Source organism: Neofelis nebulosa, chromosome 7 (assembly GCF_028018385.1).
Source record: "Neofelis nebulosa isolate mNeoNeb1 chromosome 7, mNeoNeb1.pri, whole genome shotgun sequence".
In the NCBI taxonomy this organism is placed as follows: domain Eukaryota; kingdom Metazoa; phylum Chordata; class Mammalia; order Carnivora; family Felidae; genus Neofelis; species Neofelis nebulosa.
In genome coordinates, this window is record NC_080788.1 from 96112676 (window position 1) to 96134004 (window position 21329).

General features: G+C 34.3%; 1 protein-coding gene across 2 annotated transcripts in view; it reads right to left on the minus strand.

The window, feature by feature from the left end:
• Positions 1 to 21329, minus strand: part of MDGA2 (MAM domain containing glycosylphosphatidylinositol anchor 2) — an 875114-nt gene that overhangs the window by 212356 nt on the left and 641429 nt on the right. For both annotated transcript variants that reach the window (XR_009264432.1, XM_058738955.1), the window contains exon 7: positions 19724 to 20053. Coding sequence is in view for 1 of the 2 variants with exons in the window: in XM_058738955.1 (XP_058594938.1) it covers positions 19724 to 20053 (330 nt within the window). In the remaining variant the exon portion in view is untranslated. The remainder of the gene's footprint in view (positions 1 to 19723; positions 20054 to 21329) is intronic.

Below are 21329 nucleotides of genomic sequence, written 5' to 3' on the forward strand. Positions count from 1 at the left end.
TAACCTTCAAAAACAACATGTGAATTTTAAAAATTTACTATAAACTGGATGTGAGTTTCATCCTTGGTGATCTACTGATTGAGACGCCAAGGTTAGTAACATCCTTATTTCAGACCACATAATTTTAAAGTAAAGATATTCTATCACACTTCAGTGCTTTCTCAGCGTCCACATCAGCAGTCCTCAATCTCATTTTTGCTAACATATTACAGATTAGCTTTATAAGTATGAGACGGGCACATAGATATATTCAAAATGTGAAGTTATGAGAAATCACAAAATAATTTTACATGGACATACAGAACTAAATAGCTTGCAGTTGCAACACTTACTGATGGCACATCAGTAATGACTTCTCACAATGGACTAAGGAAAAGCAAGATAAACTATTAGTTAAGTGAAATTGTCAGCATGTCTCATTTCTCTTCCACTCAAAAAAGTATACCCAATATAAGTGAGAATAATATAATTATTATAATCTATATTTTAAAACTTCCATACCCTAATATTGGAAATTTTCTAATCTAATGTAATATAAACCTCACAGCTGATATGAACACACAACTGAAAGTAGGAGTAACTGCTTTAATACATGAAACATATAAGAAAGTGAGGTCTATGGCCATTGGGGAATATTCATATGACTATATAAGGGAATTTCGAGAATTCTCTTCATTTAAAAGTAATTCCAATCCAAGCCACCAAAATACTTTTAAACTAATAAGCTGAATTAATATGTGTCAATTACTAAATATTTAGTAAGATGTGCTTAAAAGATTTTCAAGGTGATAAAGAAATCCAGCATTCTAAAGACTTCTCACTTATGAATGAACCTGCTGATACTGGCCTCCTTTAAGAGACCATGACCGGGAACATAATTTTTGATGAAAGACAGCAACATTCTATAGTTCATTTCCCATGAAAGGAATAGAAATCACCAATGGATACTTATTGGAAACAATTCCTATTTTGTTAAATCACAGAGATAGACAATATGTGAATTATAGGATATGTAGCACATAGAATGTTCTTGTAGTTTGTTTTAAAATATGCAGAACTTCTCTGAGCAACATTTTAATATAATTTAATGCAATGTCATATAATACAAATATATTGAATGCTGCACTTCCTTCTGGATTTTTTCCCCCTTACAAATGAATTACTAAAATCTCATTGATTAATGTTTCCCCTCCTTAAAAGTTCTTACCATTTCTGAATAGTCTTTAGTAAAATGTGTCATTCCACCATTCAAATATCTTCAGTAGTTACTTGTTTTCTAGGATAGAGGTCTAAATCTCATTGCTTGTTTTGCCCCTTACCTGCCAAACTTTATTAAGCTGCAATTTTTCTGTGAAAAGTCCTCTATTCAATTTAGCCAGGTCTTTGGGTTCTTTTAATATACTTGGCTCATTCTCTTCCTTCCTTCTCTACAGAAATGATGTTACCCTCATAATACCCATCCAATCATCCCCCATTGTATTAAGGACCAATTTAAGTTTCTTGTTCCCTTAAGTCTTTTTGAATTCTGTGTCTTTTATTCATTCTCCATGTCTCCGAATTACAGCATATCCAATTCATTCTACATATGCCAGAACAAAATGTCTCTCTCCCTTACAAAGTAGCTCAGATGTCCTGGGGTCAGCACCAGGTTTTATCTACTTCCTCAGGAGCTCCCACACCATGTGACATTTTAAAGTATTTCAGAGGAAAAAAAATAAGTATTTCAGAGGTGCTTGATAAATTCTTAAGTGATTCATAGAGCACCAATGACAGTTACTAAGTAACCAAAGTAAGAAAACTATTGATGAATAATTACCTCTTGATGATCCAAGGCTTAATTATAAAGTGTATGAATTTCAAGATCATTTTTCACACATGAACTAACAATTTCAATTTTTAATTAAAAAAAACACAACAATCCAATTGGTTTTTATAAAGTTAGCAATTCTACTAGATTTTAATTTGGTCACAGTAATGATATAGGGAGGTAAAATATCAGAAGCATTTGATAGTATTGAGTAATTTGTCCATGCTATGGCTTTCTTCTATTAGCAGTAAAGAAGAGGCTATTTGGCTCTACAATAGAATGTCCACAGGGACCCATATTCTAAGACTTGTATTACTTATAGCCTCGTGGGTAAATCATATATGAAACATGCACTTATTTTTAAACGTTTCCTTACGCCAGATGGTAAGCCTACTGTTTTTGTCCATGATATGAATACACATAAATACTTCTCTTATCACACTCTGTAAATAAAAAATTGCCTTTTAAAAAAATTTTGCACTGACACACATTTTTTTTACTGACTCACCTACAAAAAGTTATGAGATGCAAACAAAACAGAATTGACAACATTTTGCAAGTCTAGCAATAAAACCAGAAGAAAGAACGTGTGAAAAACAAACATGAGGTTGCAGTACCCCAGCATTTGCATTTGGAAATTCTAAGGGGAAATGTACCTGCAAGCACACATACATATACATTGCTTACTTCTGAAAGACTTTTAGAAAATCTTATTACAATGGTATTGTTAGTTATTTGGAATATATGGGGAGAGGCAGGATCTTGGAGGGTAGCAACTCTGGAGGGTTTAGTATTGGAAGATGGAGAACATGCCGTGCCATTCAATCAGGAAAACAACTTTGGCAGGCAAGAGTGTGGCTGTTCCAACTTCACTCTCCCAGCAGGTGTTGCTATGGCACAAGAATAGTCTCTGAGGGATTCAATAGAACACAAAGTGTAAGATGAAAGAACAAAATAGAAAATCATTCTCTAAGTGGCATTCATATTTTCCCTGCTACACAAGCTACAAGTCCAGTTGCAAAGAAACATGGGTTCCGTTCTTGCTGCCTCATAAATACATAAGTGAATGGGAACTTAATCTAAGGTTGCTCATGTAGCATTTGGTTAAATGTAGTTTTCAAGTATCTTGCATTTTTCTGATCTTCATGCAATTTGGTTTTCTAACCTGATTCTAACCTGATTCTAATCTTCTAAGAATCATCAAGATAAATCTGTATCAAAAAGAGAATTTTCTACTCACCTCTTTGGAAAAAGATATGAAAGTTTCCCTTGTTTCTGTGTTTAACTTCCCTTCCCCTGACTTACTGTATGTGTTACTCAAGCAGTGAAATATAGAAATAGCTGATGGTTACTGATTAAGTATGTAAAGTCTCACATGTAAAAAACTTAAAAAAAAACTAAAAAACTAGGAGCAAGATAGTTCTGCTTCCTAGTGACTCAAATTATGATAAAATTTCAACAAGGTAGGAATCTGGGCTAGATTTGAGAATGTTGGAAGAAATAAGGACTGCAAAAGAAACACTTTCTTTTTTGCTGTAATAAGAAAGAATTACAAGAGTCAAACCATCAAACAAAGTACTAAGATCTTTACTAAAATATGACTAGGTTATTTGATAAAAAATAATAATCTATAACATCATTTCTGGGAACCGGGATCAATTCTTTAACTTAACTCTATGTTATTATGTAAATTCCATTTCATTTTTGTATGTCTTTTTAAAAATAATGTAGAGTAAAACTGGAAAACGGTTATTTGGGCGTAAGGAATCAATTTAGATTTTTACCTTTAAAAGTTGAATACTGCACTCTAAACATTTGTTACAGAAACTAAAAATAACAAGGAGGAGAGAGAGAGTGTTATAGTTTAAAGTTAACTCAGAGATTCCCAAATTCCTGAAATTCTTCTGTTCTGTAACATATTTGTGTCCTTGCCTACTCGCTCTTAAAACAGTTTATCCAAATACATTTATATGTGTGCATAAATGCACTATCCCTTAAATCAATAGCAAAACATCCTGGGAATAACAAAAGCAGAACAGCATGTATGAAAACTTATGTGTTATTTTAGAGCTAACACCAATTCATTTTAACACACATTTTAGAGCTCCTTCAAAAGATAAATATGCTTAAAACTGAGGGCAAGAGAGATAAATTAGGCCATTCCCTACCTTCAAAAATGCACTATGCATTACAGAAAATGATAAATAGAGAGGATTCTTTGTAACTGGTAATTGCTCATAATTATTTTTAAATCTGATGGCTTTTTTTAGTAGATGTGCAGAGTTTGGGAGAGATTTAAGGTACAAAATTAGAAATGTGACTTGGGCTTAACCCAGCCCACTTTCCAGCTGTCCAATTTTAGGTCATTTTGAGAATTTAATGATAATTTAAAGATACAATGGCACAATGCACACTGGAGTATCCCTGAACTGTGAAGTACTTTGAGTGGTACACTTGTGAAGAGCAAGGCTCAGGGCTGGCAGCCTAATTTCAGATCCTTACTCTACCACCTACTAGGCGCATGACCTTGGGAAAGTCCTCCAACCACTGTCTCGTTTACTCTAAATAAAGTAGCATAATAGTACCAACTACATTTTTTTAGGACTAAACAATATAATACATACAAAATCTTGAGCACAACGTCCAGCATATAGTAAACACTCCATATATGTTTATATGTTATTATGTTTTCTTATCAGTGCCTTTTACTGGTGTGGTATCAATGACTGTATTTTATTGTTATACATACATTTCTATATTGAGGGCAAAGATCTTGCTTTATTCATACCCATGATGTCTCAAGTATTGAACATGGGTACACACAGAATCAAAGAAATATTTTTAAAACCATATATATATATACATATATATATATATATATATGTATATATATATATATATATGTATCACATTGCCATTGTCAGTTCAATTGGAGATACATATGCATTTCAGATGAAAACACTGTTTGAAGAAGATAACATTTTGGAAATGGACAGCAATAAACTTTTTAAAAATCTGAACAGAGGCATCCCCCACTGCCAACCAAGGAAAGAAGGTTGCAGATTTCTTTCATTAGACACAATAATTTGATCAATGTGTTTGGATATTATCCTAAAATGGCACATAATACAGATATCCCAGCTCTCATTCTGTTTCTATGAAGTAAAGGGGCTTGGACATTCCTAATACATCTGTTCCTCCCTTATGAGGATGACAAAATGTCAGTGCTGTCCATTTTCACAAAGGTCAGGGTGTTGCCATGAAAACCAGGGACCAGTAAGTAAAAAGGAGCTGTCTGATCATGTTAATTATGTGATTGTTTTTCTGTGGATGAAGGAATTCTAAATTAAAAGGATGATAACTATAAATTATATATCAAATGCGTCTTATGAAAGCATAGCAAAAGAAAGATGCTTTAAAGCAATCCACAATTTATTTTATTTTCTAGAGCAACTGTTGCTCACAGTGGTAAACTCTTCAACGTGGAATGGCTAGAAAAATCAATTTGCTTCTATAATAAAAAGGCCATTTGTCTACTTGTAGAATCCATGTGACATTGTTAGGCTCCTTGTAAATGATCACACTGCACAATGCCTGTGGTTTACAAATTCCCTAATTACACCACTGATTGTGTATCATTGAATATGCCTTATCCGGTGGAAATAGACACTACTACCATTTTAATAAACATTTTGACATAAAATGAAGCTGGCTCTTTCACGCTTTGTCAAGAGCAAGATGAAACAACCAGTGAACACAATGTTCCATCAACAGATCAAGGCCACATGTTCTTTACAGCAAATGAGGCTTAATTAACAGATCTGTTAGTAGGTAACTAACTGGTCAATTAAAAAATAGGTTTCTTTTTTATTACACATGAACACTTTATTAACAAATATTCTCCCAATGAATGATTGTACTTTATGGTCCCTTCTGCCAGTCTGCAGAAGTATAGAATGATACAATAAAAATATGAGCCCAATTTTAAAACCAAATAAAAACTCATATAATGCCATTGATTGGAATGAGACATAACTCATTCTGAGCTCATATGTGAGTGTGAATAGAGTACCATTTTATTAATATGGTTTTACATTGCATTTTATTCCTAAGCAAGGATATTTCTGCTTAAATGTCAACTAAATACATTTTGTTTACAAGTATTGTTTAGACAGACTCGGTAAAAGTGGACTACTTATGTTTCATTTATAGTGGACTGTAATTCACACGAAATCCATTTTAGATGCAGACATTTGAACTGCCTGTCATTTTATTTTTTCTACTTCACATATTTAAATTACCAGTATATTTCATATTGTGCACAAAAGCGTTTCTTTAAAGTGCAGTGATATGCTTCACATTTCACATCTTTTTAATCTAGTCATCACTGATGGAAGATCTCTAAACTTGGGGAAATTCTGACTTATTTACCTGTCATGTACTTGAGGGGAGTCCAGCATTCTCAATTCTTCAGTTTCCCTGCAAATCACTGCCATGTCCCCTTTTCTAAAGCTTTCAGTCCTGGTTCTAAACGGCCTCTTAGGTTGACTTTCACCAACAGGTCTTCTTAGGCTCCAATTGTTTAGTCAAAGATGTATGAAAGGCAAACACATTATGATTTGAGAATTCTGAAATGAATTCACTCATTGAAAATACATTTCTCACAGTTTATCTCTGGAGTCTGAAATCTCATTTCGTGAGCTCATTCAATTCAGAGGGTATGTGTTTTATATAAAAGGCAGCCATAAGTGACCTCTGTTCAACACCTTACTGTGCTACTTAGAAACTCTGAGGCCTAGTAAAGTTACTTATGCTTTCTAAAGCTCAAGTTTATCATCTGTAAAATGGATATAATCACAGCAGTACGTACTTCAAGGGGTTTTCTAAGGATTCAATGAAGTACTCATTTTAAATTATTTAGCCCAGCAACTAGAATATAATAAAAACTCCAAACATCATAGATTATTACTTCTTGTAAGTAGGTATTCTATGTTATGTGGTCTATAATTTACTTTTAATCTTCCACATATGGTAATGTTTTGTTTATTTTATTTTGTGTAGTTATATATATGTGTTCAGTCTCTAAGCTGCATGCTTGCATTTCATGCATTTTTCTGTTTTTATTAAGCTGCGATATAATTTTAAAAAAAAAAATGCTTCACTGTAAACAATGTGATCTATGTTTATATGCTGTAAGTTTTAATGTATATTCTAGGGGTATGGTTATTTAAACTATGCCACTCAGACCCCAGGTGTGGTTAAAGTAGTATTTTAAATACCCAAACCCTGGGTTCACTCTTCTCAGGAAGCTAGGATAAGTATAACGATGTTGAGCTGCACTAGAGGATTTTTAACCTAGCATAACATTGAAAGTGGTCTTCTTTGGTGACATGAACACTGTTCAAGCTGTGTACCTTGGTTAGAATAAGGTAAGGCCTCACTCTGCTTTTGTGAGTGGAATATAAGACTGGTAAATGGAACCTAACATCCTACCACTCTTTGGAGTGGTGTTCTCAGAGCAGGAGAGAAAGGTGTGTTCCATCATCAACAGAGGGCATGGCATATGATCCAACCAGGTTACCTGAATCTCTTTTGGAATATTTTAAGACCTCCTTTAGTGACCCTTTCATGCAAGGCCCTTGTCAAATTCAGAATCACTGAGATGGTGAAGGGAAATAGCCATTTAATGTAAGGTGATGTGACATTTTATAGCATGCTGCAAATTCTTATACTGGACTTTGAATCTGAGATTGTAAGCTTAATTCATAATGTGGCTATAGGAACTAAGAAAGTACCTAAGCTTTGGGGTCCATTTCCCTCTCTATAAAATAAAACGTATTAGGTAATCTATAAACGGCCTCAATATTTAAAAACTATGCCAATAAATGAGACATTTAGAAATCTTTTAAAAATGTTTTACAAAGTAGGTGTCTGAGGACCTGCCCCAATCATCTTTCATTTTAAAACTAGATACTCAAAATTCATAAATTTTCCAAAATCATATCACCAAAATTCCAGTTGTAGTGATTTTCTAAATGTATTTAATCTCTTTCCTAACCTCACTGATATGCCACAATGAAGGATGAAAAATTAAGATGGAAAATTAATAAGGTCCTTTTACTAAAAAAATGTATTCATTTGTAAGCATATTCTTTGGGGAAAGTTCTTTGCATTAATGGTAGCTCTAATTTCTATTTTGGAGCTCTTAAAAGAAATAGCTTTGATTTAAGACATTCTAGTATGTAAAATGAAACCTACATGCTACACACAAGTTAACTCACTATACTAATTGTTCTAGCGGATGCTAGAAGATCTAGGATTCTCGAGTACCTGCTTCCACAAGAGCAAAATGATGATCAAACTATTAGTCTATGGATCTAGTCTCCACGGCTACTTCTATTCATCTCTCTGTTCCTCACCTGATAATGGTAGATTGATAGTGTCACCTACAAACACAAAATTATGAAGTGTGGTCATAATCACATAAATAGTAAATATAATGTTATTTCCCATAACTCTATCCTCTTCTCTAGGCAAAAGATCCAGAGTAAGTTTTTATATCATAGCTTTAAATAATATACCCTAGCCTATATTCTATTCTTAAGTACAAATTTAATGGAGAAATTTATTGTTCATCAATTAATGGATAGACTGTCATCTTTAACTCTAGTAACTAAATTATTGATAGTTATTATAATTTTAAATGCAAATTATGAAACAAACTAATAGTGTTTAGTCCTCATAAGATTAGATAAACCTATATTTAGTCATTTAAAATTCAAATAGTTCCTATGCCCTCATTGCTTGCATTTATAAAAGGATGAAGAGTATAGGAAGCATAAATTGGGTATTCTTTCCTATTTCCCATTGATCTGTTCTTATCTTACTTGTTCTTATCTTAATGCAATCCAGGAATTTCAAAAAGTGTTTAACTCTGCCAAGTGAAGAAAATATTCAACACAAGACATGGTAATTTTACAATAGCTAAATTAGCCATTGTTAAACTATAACCTGTAAGGTAGAAACTTTGTTTTGGTATTTGTGGGGTTGGGGGGGAAAGCATATTTTAAGATGAATAACAGGGAAACCTATAAATCCAATGTTACTTCCATAATTACAGATATTCAAGTTTATGTGAGATAATTCTAATTACAAACATGATTAAAGTTTATTGAACTATTATAGAAAATACAGAATTTTTGCATTTATGCCCTCCCAAAATATAAGTAGCAAAAACATTGATACAATTCATGCTTTTCAAAACAACTTGTAACTTACTGATAAGGCTAACTAAAAGCATTTTAAATATTCCGTATCTCATTGCAATTGATCTCATTGCAAAGAGAATTAGTGTAATTGTTACTTTTTGTAAATCTCTCTTTCTCTCTCTCTCTTCCCCTCTATTCCACTCACCCTCTCTCCCTTAATTCACAATCCTTTCATTAGAAGAAAGGTAAGAGCTGCTTCCATTGTCAAAATTCATTCATCAATATTAAAGTACCTGGGACAAACAAAATCTTTCACATGCCTCTTCATGCTGATAAAGAGATATTAAAGGTCCTACAGATGCTATAAATACATAAGTTTTCCCTGGGGTATTCCTTCTTCCACACAAATTGAGGAGCTCTTTTTCCTTATGTCCATTTTTTTAATTTTCTTTATAATTTTTGCTTTTTTCCACCATTTCCTTGGATATATTTTACCTTTGTTTCATATTCTCTTCGTGGACAAGTTCATCCACTTCTAATTAATGCAACTGCTTGTGAAATCCATGCTCTACTTGTGACCTTTCTTTTGGTCATCAAACTTGATTCTCTAATTGGTAACCAGAAACTCAAGGATGTTGTCCAACCCTTCAGCTATAAATGATCCTAAATCAGTTTGTCCTCTCAAACGTCTCCCACAACCTAAAGTCTCTCACTCAGAAGGTGGCATTGCCATATTCTAAGCAGCTGGAGTATAACATTTTGGAAGCATAAATGAACAATATATTTTGGAAGGGACTAAAGAATTTATCTAAGCAAACAGTTGACAACTATGTGTTGTTAATACCATCTGTGCATGAATTTGGATCAGAATTGTTGCCCAAATATCATCTTACATAGAAGTCCTAATATAAGAGAGATATATGCTTATCTCTGATTGAAACTGAAAAGAAAGGGGGGGGGATTATAAAACTTCCAGCTGGTTATTTACTGTCTCTCTCCAGTTCAGTAGCCCTTGAAAATATTTCCCCCAAATCCCTAGTTATCATTAGAACACCATTTAAAACCAGTTACCCACTTGATTCCTTTATTCTACAGATGAAAAATCTTGAGGTCCAGACAGACCCAAGGTCATAAAGCTATTAAGTGGTAAATATGGGCCTGGACCAAGTCCATAGTTTTGTTCTAATGTCAGTCAGGCTTTCTCCCTCTCTCTCTCTTAATTTTTTTTTTTTTACCTCTCTCTCTCTTTTAAAAATTTATTTATTTAAATTCAAATTAGTTAATATACAGTGTAGTACTGGTTTCAGGAGTAGAATTAGTGATTTATCACTTGCATATACCACCCAGTGCTCATCCCAACAAGTGCCCTCCTTAATGTCTATCACCCATTTAGCCCATCCCCCTATCCAACACCCCACCAGCAACTCTCAGTTTGCTCTCTGTATTTAAGAATCCCTTATGGTTTGTCTCTCTCTCTGTTTTTATCTTATTTCCTGATGCCAGTCAGACTCTCTCTTAAGCTGACTTGAGAGTATTGGTCACTGACTAAATTGTCCCTTAACAGGAGAGGTTATAAGTGCTCCCCAGTGCCTCATCTGATTCTTATTAATTTCTTCAGCTGAAGAAATAGCTCCTCCCCTCCCCCACTCCAAAATGAGGGTGTTTTGTTTTGTTTTAATGTTCTTTTTTTCCCCACTCTATTTCTTTAATCTCTTCCTTAAAAATATTCCAAAGCTATAGTGGAGAGATAAGGAATCTAAGATGCAAAGAGGTTTTATTGACTTCTCAGATGACATTCATGAGTGACATTAATATTCACATCCATGAAGGACTGCCTAGCCTCACTGCCTTTTTGCTTCTTAATAAAAATTTTCTGTTTTCTCTCTCACATTATCTCTAAATGAAACTATTTTATATCTCCACCATTCTTCCTCTAATTGTCTCTTTTTGGAACTCTGAAGATTCATCCAATGAATAGCCTCCCCCCCTCCCCAAATGCCAATCTGATCATACTCACCCCTTGATAAAGTTCTTTGGTCATTCTTGCTTGAGTGAATGAGATCTAATTATATGCATTTTCTTCTAAGATCTAGGGACATACAATCCTTATTCTTAATCCAGTTCAGATGCCACCTGTTCCATAGAACTCTTGCTGACCAGATTCAATCATTTCATACTATATGTTTCTATATTTCTCTGATAGCTTGTGAAGCAACTCTAGACTTCATCTGTTATTAAAGTTTTCAAGTGTATTCTCACTATGATATACAATCAATTATGAATTATACCCTATTTGTTTTTATTTCTTCCATACCTCCTTTCCTACAGTGGTTGTTGAATAAAACTTTTTTTTTTTGGATTGAATATGCACTATGTTTCATGAATTAATTCCAGAATTGCAGGTGACAACTATACTTAATTTCTCTCTGCTATATTAGAACACTTGGCTTTATTCCTTCTTGCACTGTCAATTAGCTTTGCCTCTCAAATTTAAATTTCCAAGCCTCAATATTCCTCCACTAAGGGCAGTTTCTTTAGGGCTGACAGACTGTGAAATAAAGGTCTTATATACCAGATGGAAGGAAAAAATACCAATATTGTGAGCTATCAATAGTGTGTACATTTCTTGTGGAGGGTTTCCTGTCTCCATTAAGATGACTTCAGAAGTTTCAGGAGTCTTTTTGTAAAGAACTTTGCCTTATTTTTGTGTAATTTAACAATTTTTCTCTTAGGTCATTCGGCACATTTTAATATGGCACTTGGTAAGACTTCTGAAAGTATCTTTACCTTAAAAACATTCAAGTATGGGGTTTTGACTATTTGAATGGTTGTTATCAAAGACAACACAGAATTGGTCATAAGCTCCAAACACCACAATCCCCATTAAGCTACCTGAAATTAAATGATAATAATAAGAATAATGCAAACAATAATATTTGATATGGACAACTGATATTTTCTCAAACCTACTTAAGAGTGAGTATAGACATCTTTAGAAAATTTTGCTATTTCTGCTATTTTTCTTTTATTATTGCAAACATACAATCTGAATTAAAGCCATATTAGCTATCCAAACACAGATTCCAGACAAGTTGCCTGGCCACTCCAACACTTCCGAATTGTTGCATTTATAGGTCTCCTTTGTAGAAAATCTGCATCAGCCACTGAGCAATACAAGATTTACATAAATGAGCAGAAGAAATAATTCCAAATTATTAAATAATTTTAAAGTTAAAACATTTAATATAAGGAGTAACACTTATTTTCAAATAGGCAAGGTTAAGCATAAAATATTCTTGGTAAACTTTAACATACCTAAATATGAATTTATATAGCCACACCTACCATACAGGCCATCAGAAATACCATCCTTTACTGAAAGCGCAAATGAAAAGAATTAGGTATCTCTCTGAGTATGCATAGCCCAGTATTTCCTAAGGAATGTTCTGGGTATGTGGTGATTAAACACGGTATTTTGCAGTTCAGTGTCTCTCTGGGAAATTCACTAAGTACAATAGCAATTTAAGGCTCTAAGTACCACAGTAAAGATATATGCTAGCTACATTTAGTTCCAGTCCCAGTGCTGTAAATGAAGAGGAAAGCCTATGAAGAGAAAGTGGGCAAGTCTGTACAAGAGATAATTCACCAGTTTTTAGAGTGACAGTCTCTTTACTGACACACTGCTCAAAACGCAATGCTTCTTCTTGACCCGTATCAAGGACAGATATAATACCCCTTCCAATAAGCACAAGAGTCAACTGAGAGAAGAAGCTTCAGCATTGAGAGTAAATTCAGTCTGTAAGAACCAGTCCTGCCTGAGGCCAGTGTGAATAGTAGCCAATCAGCCTTTCAGAAAAAAGCACACTGACCCCATAATCAGGAGACTCCAAAATTCAGTGTATCAAATTTTTTTAAAGTTGTTTTTTTTCATTGTCTCCTCAGCTATTCAAAACAATTTTTTAAATGTAGAAACAGATAAAAGATAGCTCTAAGAGGTCACAAGCAGAATAGGGATGGCAGCAGAAAATCTTGTGTGTTAGGAAGGAGATTTGAGCTATCTCAAGTAATCTCAGAAGATCTTAATGCATTAATTCTAGAACTTGGACCATCCTAGCAGACAATTATCAGCTTAACCAGGAACCAAATAAGATATACAGATGAATAAGAAATAGAGAAAGGCTGAGATTTCACCTCAGTCTGTAGAAAATATATTAGTATTTGTATAGACAAATAGCAGTTATTTGTGGGTTTAACTTAGTTTCCTAGTAAGTCCATAAGAATTCAGCTTTGTTACTATTTTAATTCTTAATAGAGTTCCAACAATCTAGGTTAGATTTTAGCACAACATGGCCTGAGGCAAAATATGGCCCACAACCTGTTTTTATAAATAAAGTTTTATTAGGACACAGTCATGCCCACTGTATGTGGAAGCTTTCCTACTACAACAGCAGACTAAGATAGATGCAACAGAAACTTCATAGCCTACAAAGCTGAAAATATTTACTATTTGGACCTTTCTAGAAAAATATTGCTGACCTCTGTTCTTCACCATTAATTTGTAGGTCATGGACTGAACATGGACTTAATTTTGGAGTCAAGGAAGAAAATGAATTTTTCTGGGTCTAGTAACTGAGTAAGTGATTACATAACTTTTCACTGCATGGAAGTTTCCTCTTATCAAAGCATTGTCAGATCTTACATGCATTGGTTTTATTTATGATTTCCTCTTACATGAAAGGGTCTATCTTTCACTACAGTCATTCTATAGAACTTCAGTTTTAATCAGCAGAATTTCATGCGTTTCTATTATTCTTTAACTGAAAAAGGGCAAAGAAGCAAATTAATGAACAGGGCTTAATCATTTTTCTTTTGCCTTCCAGCTCATTAGCTATTCTTATTAGTTGTGTATTATATCCCCGTGTTATCAAGAGCGTTTAATTTCACAGGTGTGAATGCTTGTACAAACATTTGTTAACCATCATATTTATAGTAACCAGTCAGGTAGTCAGCAGCGAAGCTAAAATTTCAAAATTATTTTCTCAGTTGGTCAGCTCTGTGTGCCTATGCTTATGGTTTAATCCTCTAAATCTTGCTCAATTTTCTGCTATACAAAATGCTCATGTATTCTAACAAGGGAGGAGAAAATCATCAAATCTGTTTTGAGTCTTCTGCTCTATTTGCCCACCAGATGTCTCACCACGGGAATTCCACAGATCGCCAGTCTCACTGCTTATATTTTCTAGCATGATGCAGATGCTTCTGAGTTTCCTATAAACCTACACGTTTGTCAGGTCATGCAAAGAAGTACATGCAAACTAATAAGTACCTAAGGACTTTATCTCAGAACGACCCTGGAGGAAGCAATAGAGTAATTCTCAGCAAGCCTTCTGAAAATTAAATAGTTACGGTAACAATTATATTTTAAAATGAATTAACAATCAGGTGAAAAGATTTTAAGAGTTGGTTTTAACTATTGCTGGGATTTTAGGCTAAAATTCACATGCTTTTTTCAGCAAGTATGGGGAAGATCTTCATTTTACAAAATTGAACTGTAACAATGAAAATTTCAGTATATTTACTTTTAACTGGTAAATTTATAATTAGTACAATGTGTTTTTTATCTATCTACTAGATAAAATATAGCTTCCATAATGATAGCAATAAAATTGAAATAAACCAATACAACTTATCTTAATATCAGTTACTATCAATCCTATAGTAAAAGCAGAACATGAGAATCATGTAATATTTCCAGGATTTTCTTCATCCTGTATATTTTACCAGCTGTACCCTCCTCCCTCCACTATTCCTAACACAATGCCATTTCTATCAAGATTTAACTCAAATGTCATTTTCCTCTGAAACTTTCCTGGGCTAATATTAAAGAAAGCATTCACAGTTCCTACAGAAATATGATCAAATTTAAGTACAGCTTCCTTCCCACTATAAACTGTGCCTAATTTCTAAGTCACCTGATAACTAAGTAATATGAAAACTTAGATTGTAAGGTCCCTAAGGGAAAGGCCCATTTGTCCATTACCATATGACATGGAGCCAGATACAGAACAATAACAGAAGAATCTGCAAGAAACATGGAATTATTATTATTATTATTATTATTATTATTATTACTATTATTATTAGAATGAGAGAGAAAGCATGAGTGGGGGAAAGGGGCAAAAGGAGAGAGAGAGAATCTTTATCAGGTTCCATGCTCAGCACAGAGCCCATCACAGGGCCCAATCACATGATCATGGGATCATGACTTGAGCCGAAATCAAGAATTGGACATTCAACCAACTGAGCCACCCAGGTGCCCCAGAAACATGAATTTTAAATAGACAAAACAAATGCTTACAATAAAACAATCTGAATGCTTGCAGAGTCAGAATGAAAGTAGCTACTAATAATGAATTAATGTGAAAGTAAGACATAATCTATCATCATATATCACAGTTTTTATTATTCAATCAAATGCATGAGGCAAACTCCAAAATAAATACATGTAGCCTTTCTCTTCAATTTTTTTTAAAAATCAAATCATTATCTTTTTAAAATATTAATAATTCTGTAAACTAGGATTTACCTTCCTGAGATATTTTATATTTCAGTTTTAAAAGTCCTCAAAAGCATATCTAGAGATGTGGCTTTCATTAAAAAAAAAATGCTTTTCTAACTATATTAGGCAGAATTGCCTTATGGTACCTCATCCTCAGCTTAGTAAAGTTCATATATGTCTCTTAAACACAGTAAGTGATAACTCAGGCCTAAGTGTAAGATTTTTATGAAAAACAAAAGATTTAGAGGCTTTTTTTTAAGTTTAAGATGTCACCCTAAATAGCTTACATTTAACATATAGAAAACATCTAGCACATAAGAAAATCACGACCACTTGGTCAATCCTAAATTCCCTGAAATAGTAATAATATAACTAGCAAAATCCAGAACCGAAGAGGTCCCCACATATTTACTTAAATATTAACAGCAATTTCCTCCTCTTTGACTTCACTCGCCCGACTGGAAATTTCCTTTGAATCCTCCCGTGTGGTTCATAGAATTAATGTAGTCCAAGATTTTCCTCCATGTTACAGCTTGTTCATTCTCACTGTTCAAATTCTACCCCCAGGAATACCTCTGTATTTCATCCTAAAGCATTGCTTTAAGTGGAGTCTTCTACTATGTGAGGATAAAAATAATATTTTCAGTACCCATTGAATCACACAATCTCAGATCTGCAGATCTTTATAATGTAATCTGGTATTCCATTCTATTGTAATCAAAATAGAGCATGAAAACAAGTTTTGGCATAAAGACAGAATATGCAGTTGCCTCCAGTGAGTGACTCATGCTTTAGATTGAACTTCATCTTCTTCAGGCCTTTCTATCAAAGTTCAATCCCCTGTGCATGTCAGTACCATGCCACCCACACTCACAAGGATCCTGTGCTTAAATTAATGCTTCGATGTTGTTACCGTGAAATTCTCAGCAGGTTCTGAACAAGGGATCTGCTTTATATTTCCACAGGACACCATAAATTATGGAGCCATTCCTGCCCTTAATAGTGATAACACCTCAAATCACAGTATACATTGGTGTACTGAATAATGTTTCTTAAAGACAGTAGGAAATTATAAGAGCAGGGAGACAGACACAAAAATGCCTAACTCAGAGTAATAAGAGAAAAGAAAACCTAAAAAGGAAAGCTATGGGCACAAATTAGCTCATGTCTTTATCTAGTAATTATTTTGGGGGGGCCCTGGATGGCTCAGTTGGTTGAGGGTCTGACTCTGGATTTCAGCTCAGGTCAGGAACCCAGGGTCATGGGATCAAGCCCTGCATCAGGTTTCAGACTGAGTATGGAGCCTGCTTACGATTAAGATTCTTTTTCTCTCTCCTTTTGCTCCTTTCCCCTGCTCAATATAAATAAATAAATAAGTAAATAAATAAGTAAACAAACAAATAAATAAATAAATAATAAATAAATAAATAAATAAATAAATAAATAAAATAAATAAAATTACTTTTTGAGTACCTACAAAGTACTATGTATTGCTCCAGATGCTGATATTATAATAACAAGCAGTACAGACAAAGGCCTAGACTACATGGAGCTTCCACTCTAAGGAGGAGACAGACAATAACCAGGTCTGTCTGTGATGGGTGAGGGACAGCAAAGGGGAGTGTTTTAAAAGAGGACTTAATAGGGGCGCCTGGGTGGCTCGGTCAGTTGAGCATCCGACTTCGGCTCAGGTCATGATCTCGCGGTCCGTGGGTTTGAGCCCCGCGTCGGGCTCTGTGCTGACCTCTCAGAGCCTGGAGCCTGTTTTGGATTCTGTGTCTCCCTCTCTCTCTGCCCCTCCCCTGTTCATGCTCTGTCTCTCTCTGTCTCAAAAATAAATAAACGTTATAAGTAAAAGAAAAAAAAAAGAGGACTTCATATATCTCCTTTTATCTCTAGCATTGTTACATTTGGTAACCAGACCAGATGATAACAGTTTAAGAAACTTTACTTATTATAACTAAACTTTTATTACTAAGAGGCATTTCTAGATTATTTTCTGCTTTTCTGACATTTCTTTTCACTTAGGATTTTTAGAAATGTCATGAATCAATGCTAGTTACCTTTTCTCCTTTTCTCTTATAGCCCATATTGAAATGGGTAATATAAGTAGTATATTTGAAAATGAGTGTCAGGAGCCACCAGGGTGGTTCAGTCAGTTAAGCATCTGACTCTTGATTTTGGCTCAGGTCACGACTGGACAATTCATAGGTTCAAGCCCTGCATCAGGCTCTGCACTGACAGTGTGTAGCCTGCATGGTACTGTCTCTCCTTCTCTCTCTCTCTCTGCTTGGGATTCTCTCTCTCTCATTCTCTGTCTGCCCCTCCCCTGCTTATTCACTCAGGCACACACTCTCTCTCTCCCTCAAAAATAAGTAAACATAAAAAAAAGAGAAAAAGAAAATGAATGCCAGAACTAATTTTGTAGATATTATATAATACTCCTTTCTTCTGTCCATTCTATGTTCCCTCTTTTGTCTAAGTTTAATGTTGAATGAACTATGCTACCATCAGACAAGTCTGTTTCGATAGCAGTATTGATTGTTTGGATCTGGGTTTATGTCACTGGTTCCGGAAAAAAAACAAAACAAACAAACAAACAAACAAAAAAACCAAGAAGCAAACAAAACCACACAAACAAGCAAACAAAAAAAGCAGTGTTCACAATTTAGTGTAGACCAATTCTGGAAAATCGTCCCTCAAAAATAAGGACAGATAATTCTGGGTCTTACAAAACTGTTCTCACTCTTACAGGAAATAACATTGTGGGATGTCACCTAGCACATTGATGTAGGCAATCAATGGATGTCTGTTGACTGAATGAAAACATAAACAATGATGACTAAGCATATCAACAGCTTTCTATGAGATATCCTAAAATGGTGCTAGCACCAGCTTGGAAATAAAGTTCAGGTAATAGTTACTATCAAAATAGTTATTATTATCATTTTGCCTAGAAAGTGACTTCTGCCAAACACAAGTAACTTTCATCCCTCTAACCTCCTTTCACATTAACCGTGGCTGATAAAAATGAAATATCTCTTAGAAATAATGCGGAATGGTGAAAAGTAAGCACATGTGGTCAGCCTGAAGATGGACCTATGTCCCTTAAGGAGTAAAATCAATCCAGTGTCCACCGGAATTTAAATCATGAGAAGACACAAAATCACAAGTCAATCTGTTACCACACGAGAGTCAAAATGCCGCCTGACTGGAAAGGAAAAGCCGTTTAAATGTTCTCAAAACAGAGTATGTCTGCTGGCGACATCTGTGCTCTATGTTTTCAACACGTATTATTCACCCTAGAATTATACAAAAATCCTAAATTGAAATTCAGTCTGGTAACAAGCTGGCAAAACAAAGCTACGTTGGTGTCGTCCCCATGCATACTGATTGCAGTTCACAGAATCACAAGGCTTTTTAAAAACATCCCAAGAGGTAAGCTAGTATGTCCTCCCATACCAAAGTCCTATAATTTACCTCATCTACAGATGTATGTTTAGTCGAGAGAAAATTGATAACACTTTCATTTTTAACTTTAAAAGAAGGAATTTCACTCCAGTATATTTTTATATTTAATCGTTCCCACTGTGAAGAGATTCTATCATAACGTTCTTCAAAAAGCCACATCGGATTACACATTTAACACTTTTATCATTGGTTTGAATTGGTGGAAAATGCATTTTTTATAAATCTTGTATTTGAATACTTTCAAATGATCTCTTAGTATTTGCTTCTTAGGACTAAATATTTTGTTTGTTTAAAATTCCCAAAATTTGTCTTAACTCTTTAGGAATTTGTTAACTTTATTAATTAATATAATTTTAGGCTCTACAGAGGACTCCTAGTTAACTTAAAAAAAAAAAAAAACACCTGTTACTATTTAATCTGGAAGCCTATGTCTATCATAGCCAATGCTATTACTGTTACTCACACTACTTCTGTAAAGCCTCCTATAAACCTAAATCAAAACAGAAGTAACAATGTCTTTTAACGTGATATTTATTAGACATTCAGAATGTTAGGACTGTGGTTTTAGGAAATGGAAATAAGAATGTTCTTAGCTTGACTGAAGACTATTTTGTCTGCTAAACATAAAGAAATGATTTTCAATGCAAACATCTTGTGCATCACAAATATGCTTCTTACCTGTGCTGCTGGATATATTAACATCAATACTGATATCAGATATTCCTCCTCCCTTCAGAGATGCTACACATGTGTATGTCCCAAAATCCGTGAATTTTAAATCAATGATGTCCAAGTTTGTCGTTCCCGGGGAGACATCCGGATCAGTCTGTGTAATAACCATCCGCTCAGAACTTCTCAATGGACGACCATTTTTAAACCAACTAAATGTTAACTCCTCAGAAGGAACAGCTTCTACTTGGCAAGATATTTTCACCTCACGCCCAATCTGGATGTTGTCATCTTTGTGATAAGGATCTGGTGTGATCCAAAATCGTCCTTTTTTTAATGCTAAAACATAAAAATTCCATAAGTAGTTAGTGTTACTTCCATAATATTAAGGATTCATTCACTCTAGGTAATCATCTCTGGGCTGAAATAAAGTAAAACAAAATAAAACAAAGTGTATATATGTTTCTTTGTTGTGTGCATGTCAAAAACCTCATTTAGGAAACCTGGAAACAGTCTGAAGATCTAAAGCACTTAGAGATTCTAAACACTGATTTTTATAAATTGGATAATATTTTCCAGTGATATAAAAGATGCTTTGTCTATATATGATACTTAAAAATTGTTGCCAATGAATTTTGAACACATGATGTAACTTGTTTTGTATAAAATCATTTAGGTATTAGACTTAAAAATAACAATATGGATCATAAGCCCAATTCAATACCTGTGCCACCCTTTAACTGTGGTGCAATTTCACAGAGAATATTGCACAAGTGTCAGATTAAAGAAAATTCTTCTAAGATTTTATCTACATGCTGACCAAAACTAGTTTGGTAAGAATTGAGTCAGTTCATATTCATAAGGCATTTTCATATATTTAAATAACCTGCACTGAAGAGAATTAAAAAAAACCCACATTTGCTATGACTGTTCTATTTCACCATACATAGATGTTTCCAGTTGAATCTGTGTGCTGGCTCATGCAGATGGCCAGAAGAACCTCTTGGCAGATGGTTTGGAAAACATGCTGTGTTTGTATCCTAACAGCAGTGCTTTCTGGGTCTAAGGGCAGTACTGTTCTCTTAACATGTGTCAGCAGTGATAACTACCAGAGACTTTTGGGGGAGCATCTACTGGCCTCCCAAGGGCCCCAGTTCTAAACTTTGAATGATACCATGGGACTCAATATAGATATATAGGGTTTGCACATTTATTTATGGCAGTGATTCACAGACATACATTCTTCTCTTTACTAACATCCTACTCATTTCCCTCCCCCTTAATATCACTTAATATCCCTATATGATAAAATGTGGCATATGCACTGAAACATTAATAATCAGAATAAAATATTGTCCGTTCACTGTTACCATTAACCACATATAAATGACACTGGCAAAAATGATGTGAATTTGAAAGACCTGCAGATAATGGAGGCCTTCTCATTGCATTGTGGGTGACCTTTCTTGAGTTTAACCTGATTTTTCTTAGTTCATCCCATAAAAGCAAGAAAATACCATGGAAATCTTAGAACTATATAAGAATGCACTAGAAATTTAAAAAAAAATTTGCTTTTAATTTTATTTACTAGTCAGCCCCATATATTTTCATCTGC